Source organism: Bidens hawaiensis, unplaced genomic scaffold (assembly GCF_021521415.1).
Source record: "Bidens hawaiensis isolate Kalapana, Puna unplaced genomic scaffold, B.hawaiensis_p1.1 tig00057610_1, whole genome shotgun sequence".
Classification (NCBI taxonomy): domain Eukaryota; kingdom Viridiplantae; phylum Streptophyta; class Magnoliopsida; order Asterales; family Asteraceae; genus Bidens; species Bidens hawaiensis.
The window spans coordinates 36,857-45,605 of NW_027500372.1; the positions used below are offsets into that span (position 1 = coordinate 36,857).

The 8,749-nt window shown below is 31.4% G+C and overlaps 1 protein-coding gene across 1 annotated transcript; it reads left to right on the forward strand.

The window, feature by feature from the left end:
- The first annotated feature begins 3,959 nt into the window (after positions 1-3,959).
- Positions 3,960-5,682, forward strand: LOC143601904 (glucan endo-1,3-beta-glucosidase 14-like). Its single transcript, XM_077079179.1, has 3 exons — positions 3,960-4,002; positions 4,487-5,517; positions 5,609-5,682. Exons 1-3 carry the CDS (start codon positions 3,960-3,962, stop codon positions 5,663-5,665), a joined length of 1,131 nt encoding a protein of 376 aa, XP_076935294.1. The 3' UTR covers positions 5,666-5,682.
- Positions 5,683-8,749: the final 3,067 nt, after the last annotated feature.

Consider the following 8,749-nt stretch of genomic DNA (forward strand, 5'->3'; position numbering starts at 1 on the left):
CTCAGGGACCGCGGAGTTGTTGTGGGTCAGGCTGCGTTGAAGGCCGAATCGGGCAAAGTTGCCAAACACGAGAAAGCCTGTTTAGAAAATCAACATATGTTTCTCCCTTTTGCTTTTGATACATTTGGGTTTCTGGCCTCGGAGGCCGTGAATTTTCTAAACAGAGTTCAGTGTGTCGTTCACGGTACTTTGTCGTCTCCTACGACCCAACGCTTTGTTTTTAGTAGAATTGGTTTTGCTATTCAAAAAGGGGTTGCGGCGCAGCTTGTTGCCCGTTTGCCTGTCATTTTATTGTAATCGTTTTGATTTTAATGATAAATGAGCGTGTTAACACTAAAAAAAAATTAAAAAACCATTTTATGATATAAATAAAATCAATTTATGTACACATTGTATAAATACAAGCATATATGTAATACATTTTTTTCCATATACGTCATGTAATTATTTGTTTTAGTTATAATTTTATAATTTGAATTATCCCGTGTGTAACACGAGCTCTAAAACTAGTTAATATAATAAAAAAGAATTCCCAGCTGGACAAAAGGCACCGACCTTTTGGTGAATACGAGGTGGATCCAATATCATCAGTAACACGTGCTACCTTACCGAGATCTGCGTCACTTATCGTACCAGAGTTTTTAGTAATGATAACTTTAGTCCTTCTAATAATCATATTTTTACATGTTTGGCTTATTCATTTTGTTTTTACAAAAATTCACCAGGAAATTTATCAAATCGAAACGAGTATGTTTGATTAAACATTTTTATTAAAAATTTATTTTATACTATTGAAACAATCAGACGCGTTTTTTTTTTCTGGAAAACTAATTAAAATATAGTATATTTTCTGGGTAAATGCGAAGATGTGGAGTTGTGGACGATTTAAACAAAAAGAAAGAAACGGTATATTAGAATTTCTTTGTAATTTGTGTGCAAGTAGTAGTCTAATTTCTTTGTTTTTAAGTAGAACTTGTATTAAAATTTAATAAACTAAAATTTTTTTAATCAGATTCGGGTCAAATACATGAGCACGCTTGGCCAAATAGGTAAGGTTCGCATTGATTCGACAAGTTTATAGGTTGACTTATTTAAAATTAAAAAATAAAGTTATTTTAGTTACAAACTAGAAAACTAAAAAGAGATACGCGTGTAAACAGTTCAATAGTTTAAGCGTAATTCTTTTTCATATAAATTTATGATTTTTTTTTAATGTAACTTCATGAATTTCAAGGGATAATATGTAAATAAAATTAGGTTAACCGTTTGTGTTTTTCTCAACCCATTAAAATGAAAAACGTTTAGGTTCGCATGTACACGATTTTTAAAGACCCAGTGTAAAACTTTTGAATTCCTGTCAAATGTATAATATCGACCTATACAACCTGTTTAACAACACAAGTGATTCTTTTCAAGCTTCCGCTCAAATCTCCACAAATTTTGCTATCACACACTTAAGTAGATGAAGATGGCATAATCATCGTCCAATTATCAATACAAACATTTTATTTTATTATCTCTTAAATATTAGCAATTTTTTTATACATGAAAAATTGAAAAACTACGAAAATAAATAAAATAAAAAAACAAGAAAGAGAAAGTTTCAATAAATAAACACTGCAATTTCAATATCAAAAGTCATTGCTTGTTGTGAAAGTAGAAATTGCGTACGATATTTTCTCAAATCAACATTAAGAATCATGCACAATAATTTATTAATTTTAGCAACTTTTTATTTACTTATTTATTTGTAAAAGTCACTTTTTGAATAATATATACCCCATATTAGAATACAATTAACTATAATACCACAATTAAATTTTTAAATGTTATATTTATTTAAGATTACAACATACTTTATTTTGTACTAGTTTTAGAGCCCGTGTCACACACGGGATAATTCAAATTATAAAATCACAGGTAAAACAAATAATTACATAGCGTATATGAAAAAAAATGTATTACACTTATGTTTGTATCTATACAAAATGTGTACATAAATTGATTTTATTTATATCACAAAATGATTTTTTTAAATGAACTTAATAAAAAAAATGCTTTTGCAAAAACGTACCCGAGAATGCTTCTTTCTATTGAAAAATTCATTCTCGGTGCCATATATGTATATTTGAAAGACTTTTGGTTATGAACCAATTTCATAAATAAAGCTTCTCATGCGATAGTAGTTCTAACCACCCAGTCTAAACACAAAAGGAGCGTTACCTTTATTGATATATTTATCAATTTATCACCCATCAAAGGAAAGTAGAACATTAAATTGTAACAATGGATGTTCTTCAAGAGCTATGTTTTTCTGAGCTACACCATGAAAAAGATTTTGATAAGTTTCAGAGGATTTCTCGACTGTCATAATGACAACATAATAAATAACATGTTAACCATTCAATTTTGTGAATATTTTGTTTCATTTGAGCATAGTTTTGCATGACATGCTTCCTATACAACATTCTAATCACCATTGAAAGAAAAATTAATGTTGACATAAATATTTCAAATTTGATAAAAGTTAGAAGCATTGAGAGGCCCATGGGGGTGGCATGTCGAAAGTGTTAGCAATCTTTTCTTACATTTTAATATTTGAGGGAAAAATAGTCAGTTTGCCAAATCCCGAACCTTTTGATTATTTCAAAAAATGGCCTTAAAAATAAATTTGAAACCCGAATCATGTTTAAAATTCTAACTTTCATACTTTTGATATTTTAAAGTCAACACTTTGAACCCATAACAATTTTGACGATAAATCTATTTCGCATTCTCAAACTTTTAAAAATACTTAAAATTTTCATTTTTTGCCCGTAACAAATTTTGATATAAATATAGTTAACTTATACAAAACAATCTATTTACCACCTTTTGACCCATAAAATCAAATTTAAGTTCCAAAAAAACCTGAAACAATTTTCATTTGAGAACATGATTTGTTGTTGATTTTTTTAATTCATCAAGTATTTTGAAATATATAGTAAAATAATATATTAATATTTATATTTATAAAAATATAGAGATATTATATAAATATAGTGTAAAGGAAAAGTGAATAATTATTGATTTATTACATATATTAGGGTATATTAGTTTTGTAGGGAAAAATTGTGAGAATTAACCAAAACATGACAAGTGTCCACATTTATTTTACTTTATTAGAATAGGTAGATTACACATATATATCATCATTATTGTACTTTAACAACCTTAACGTCTTCGATTATGCAAATATTGGATTGAGTAATTTTCTCATAAAAAAAATGCCTTGTTTAGTTTAATAAAATGTTATATAAAGTTTTTTTCCCGATAAACCACCAACCCCATTAGTAATCGACCTTTATATAAATGTGAAGTTAACACAGTTTTATCAATTAGGTACTAAATTTATTTACTAATTTTATTTCTTTTGAAGTGAACACAGATTTAAAGATTATAACTAATATGGTTTTTTTGGAACGACGACTTTCTTGTATTTAAGTTAACGCGCTCTTCAAATTTGGAGAACCCCGATGCCCCACTCTGGCCAGACTATGTTGTCTTAACCGGGCCCACGCTGACTTCAGAGTTTGGCTTGGGCGTTCCCCAGGGAAACCATACCGTCAACTGCCACTTGACAGTCGTTGTGCCATCACAAAAACAGAACTTCCTAGCATAACACATAGTGTGGCCTCAGGGTTCGAACTAACTACCTTTATACAAGGTCTAGGTCAAATCATTCATTACCATGATTTAATTAAAAAACACCTTAACCGAAATAGATATTATTATAATACTAGTCTTTACTATATTAGCATTGCAGCATACTAAAATACAAAAATAGAAACAAATCACAAGCTCATTAAGCACACACACATTGTGCATTTATTTCATATAAATCTATCATCATTCAATTTCAATCGCTTATTACATCCATCTTCAACCGGAGCACGGCGGACCTGCAAATCAGTTCTCCAATGGCCGCTCTTCTTTCTACACTTTTGCTACTCATTTTTTCAAGTACTTCCTCTTCTTTTCTCTGCAACAAGTTTGAAGATTTCTTTATTAGCTTTTGAATTTAGTCACATAAATGTGTAATTATTGCATTCTTGTGTTTTTTTCTTGGTTAAGTTTAACTTCTCAATCTTGAGCTGCAAAATTACATACTATGTTATTAACATCAAGATTTTAAATTTTCTGTCACCTTAAGTTCATAAGTTTCTTAAAAAAATTAATTTTGTGGGAAAATTATTAATCTTTGCAAAAGGGTTTTTGAATCTGGCATTGAAGCATAAATCCCCAATTTGTTTCTTGATTTATTTGAATGAAAATTGATGAATTACTTCAAGATTTCCCAAAAAGGCAACATTTTTATGGGAAATCAACAACTTTCCAAAAGGGGTTTTGAATCTTGAATCATAATCATCATCAAAATGCAATATTTTCACCATTTCTTGGATCTTGGTTCATTAAAAATTCAAACTTTCTTGAATCTTGATTTCAGGATCATTTATTGGTACCTTAAGCCTTGGAGTTGGGATCAACTATGGACAAATAGCCAACAATCTCCCATCTCCATCGCGCGTGTCGGTCCTCCTCGGATCCTTAAACATCAGCAGAGTCAAACTATACGATGCTGACCCGAATGTATTAACTGCATTCGCAAACACAAACGTCGAATTCATTATCGGTTTAGGAAACGAAAACCTCCAGAAAATGCAAGATCCTCAACAAGCCCAAATATGGATCCAACAAAAGGTACAACCTCATATTTCACAAACTAGAATCACATGTATAACCGTAGGAAACGAGGTTTTAGGCGGTCTAGATCCTCAACTACCACAGTATCTTGTTCCTGCAATGAAGGCAATGCACCAAGCTTTGGTCAACCTGGGATTAAACTCACAAGTTTATGTCACAACTGCACATTCACTTCAAATCTTGAAAACTTCATTCCCACCTTCAAACGGTGCGTTTCGTGATGACTTGATTCAATATATACAACCAATTCTTGCATTTCATGCGATGTCTGGTTCGCCTTTTCTTATTAATGCGTACCCTTACTTTGCATATAAAAACGACCCGAAAAATGTTCAGATTGAATACTTGCTTTTCGAGCCGAATGTGGGGACGGTGGATCCAAACACGAATTTGAAATATGATAATATGTTGTATGCACAAATTGATGCGGTTTATTCAGGTATAAAGGCGTTAGGACATAATGATATTCAAGTTAGGATTTCTGAGACCGGGTGGCCTTCAAAAGGCGACATGGACGAACCGGGGGCCACGGTTGAGAATGCGGGGATTTATAACCGAAACTTGTTGCAAAGAATGCAAGCGGGGCAAGGGACGCCAGCTCATCCGTCACAACGGATTGACATTTACGTTTTTGCCCTTTTTAATGAGAATATGAAGCCAGGCCCAACGTCTGAAAGGAACTACGGGTTGTATTATCCTGATGGTACTCCGGTTTATAACCTTGGTGTTCAAGGGTATCTTCCCCGTATCGATTATTCGTTTTCCGGGAAAAATGTAAGAAAATGACAATTTTGCCCTTGTTTTCGGGCTTTTATCGAGCTTTTTTTTTTTATTTTATAAATTAAAAATGTGTTTTATTATGCAGGCATTGTGCATATTTAGAGTTCTTGTTTTGCTACTTGGACCCTTACTCATTTCATAAAAAGATGGATGCATTATTCTAACTTTACATAGAAAGCTCAAAAAAGGTTAGTCATTGAAGGTAATATGCAACTCAAATCTCTTCAACATTAGGGGTATATTTGTCATTTCACTTGTTAATATTTACCTACTCAATACCATGCCAATTATTTACTTCATAGAAGAATAAAAAAATCCACTTCGCTACACACGAATTCCAAACAATTTGAATAATCCCAATAATAATAAATTCTTTAAGTAGAAGATATCCCACTTTGTATTTTATACATAGAATCCCACTTTAAGACAATATTCTTATATTCTTATCGTCTTCAAGTATACAAAAGTTTGGCCTATAAAGAATGCATACTTTTTATAACCTTTTTTACTTTTTTTTACCTTTCTAAAAAGCAACAACAATATTAATAACAATACTTATAAACTCGTGTTTTTGTATTTATTTGGTTTTTCTTAATAATTATTCATCTAACGTTTTTACAGGAGAAACGTTTCATGGGTAATCGAGGACGTCTGCCACTGGCTACCGCATAGGATCACCAAGAACCGCCACAGCAATGCTTCCGGACTTGTATTTAGCAAAATGTATTTATATATAGGATATTCATCAGAAGGACTTATTAACAATAAGGGCTACATTTATACAAAGAAATGATAATTTTTTCATTGGTTATTATATTATTGTATAATATAATTTATATAGGTTGTCACACCCCGACCAAAGGCGGCGGAACATGCCGAGGTGTAACGATTGTCCATAAGCACATGACACTAATTAAAGTGACAGTATTTAATAAACTCATTTCATTTCACAACATCGAAAATGTCACATAACAATTATCCATAAAATAACCATAAACAAGATATCACAAAATATGGCAAATTGATATTGTTCATTTTTACTAATATCCTAAGGTCTTTGATGTCGTTTTCTTCACAATCATAAATCAACCAAGATGCAAACCTGCAACATTTCATAAAATAAAGTTTGTCAACACAAAGGTCGGTGAGCAATTCATAAGTTTAATCATATTAGTATATAATAAAGATAGCCACAAAACTTGCATACGAAACGATAAATAAAAGTGGTAATTTGGATAAATAGATATCACTAAACACATTAGCGACACCTAACTATAAGGGGATGCCAAATAGTCTAGGATTTTATAGTTATCGTTAATTGCATTACGTTAACGACACCTAACTATAAGGGGATGCAAAATAGTCTAGGATTTTATAGTTATCATTAATTGCATTACGTTAACGACACCTTGCTATAAGGGGATGCCAAATAGTCTAGGATTTTATAGTTCCACCAACCAAAAGCGATAAACACATAGGCATATAAGCATAGAACACCAAATCGAGCAATTATTTAGGTAAAGTATACAACTACGTTTGTGGTTTAAGATTCAAATATAAAGCATTTTGTTGAATAAGTATGAAATGTCACCCCCAAAATAAAAGATGGAAAATGGGGTATGAAGTACTCACCTTCAAGTGGTAAACTTGAAAGATGATAATTTGGAGATTTGTCGGAACGACGAGTTTAACGCACAATGCCTAAAAAGAAAAGAAGTCTTGAATTTAGAAAGGTTGTCTTGAAGGTCTTTAAACAAAATAAATGTTGAGAAATGTAAATAATTAAAGTTCAAGGTTTAAAATGTGACTATTTAAGAATTTATAATAATAACCCTTTAAAAATGTAAGTTTGCTCGAAACCGGGTTAAAGTATCTAACCTTAATATTTACTCAACCTATGTTAAGTAATAAGGTGGGTAAAATGCAAGAATGCAAATCCCTTTGGAATAAAGATAATAAAACGGGTTTTTTTTTATCGAGTGTTCGGGTTGTCGGTTCGGGTCTTGATAATTGGTCAAACCCAAAGTCAACTTTACAAAATATTGAATGTTATGAGATAACTCAATAAAATTTAATAAGACTTAACCAAGTATGTAATTCCATTGTTTTAGAACTAACAACGCACGTTAAGCGAGTGTTTGGTTTTGTCGGTACAAACTTTGTTATGAGATCAAGTTGGATCCAACATTTCCAAGTACTTAAGAAAATATTTAAAAATCAATTTGTAACTATTTTTAAAGAAATATACAAGTCTTGATGGCTAAAAAAACACACTTGTGTGTTTTAAGCGAGCAAGAATCGGTTTGGTTCGGTTTCCATCTCACAACAAGTTCATAGATGGTTTCCACATGTCCAAACACTAAAGAACTTGTATAATAATGTACAAATAAAAAAATACCAAAAGTTAACAATAAAGTCTTTAAACAAAAGTTCGGTTTTCGGTTCGGATCGTGTTTCGGGTTAAGACCGAGGTAAGATTCTACAAACCCATAACCATAGAATTTGTAAAAATGATTTTAGAAACTTAGATCTAACACTAAGTATGTTTAAACAAACAAAACTAGTAACAAAGTTCGGTTTACGGTTTAGAGCTATTTACGGTTAAACCGAAGCATAGACTTTTAAAAACCCATAACCATGGAACTTGTAAACATGACCAACAAACTAAAATAAACAAGATTAATATGTATGAACAAGTTATATAGATGTATATATATCAGGGACACGAAGTCCTCCATGAAGCCTTGCCTTATGGGGTCCGAAACCTCACCGACCGGAATCGGAGAAGTAACTACCAAAGGTAAACAAGGGGTGTATATTATATATATGTTGCACAACCATAAACAAGTATTAATAAGGCTACATAAACTAATTAAGATGAAAGACCAAAATCCTTCAAGAACACTTAAGAAGATAACCTTGAATCTTTGATGTTTGAGAGAGTTTTTTTTTTTTTGGAGTTGTAGCAAGGGAAAATGAAGAGGAAAGGTGGTGTATATATAGGGTAATGTTGGTGGTCAAATATGGGTGTGAGACACAAGAGTTTTCATGCAAAATGGATCAAGACAAAAACACAAAACAACAACAAAATAAATAAATAAATAAATAAATAAATAAATAAAAATAAAAATAGGATGTTTTCAAGACCCAACAAACAAGTGTGAAACAATATTGTAACATAAATCCATCATTTTGATTATAACATAAGTTTCGGTTTACAAATCGG

What these genes read in the sequence shown, in the direction of transcription:
- LOC143601904 (XM_077079179.1), top strand. Translation starts at nt 3,960, where the DNA reads ATGGCCGCTCTTCTTTCTACACTTTTGCTACTCATTTTTTCAA. An exon ending in TTTGCTACTCATTTTTTCAA is followed by an intron (nt 4,003 to 4,486) that starts GTACTTCCTCTT and finishes TCTTGATTTCAG; the next exon opens with GATCATTTATTGGTACCTTA. An exon ending in ATTCGTTTTCCGGGAAAAAT is followed by an intron (nt 5,518 to 5,608) that starts GTAAGAAAATGA and finishes TTTATTATGCAG; the next exon opens with GCATTGTGCATATTTAGAGT.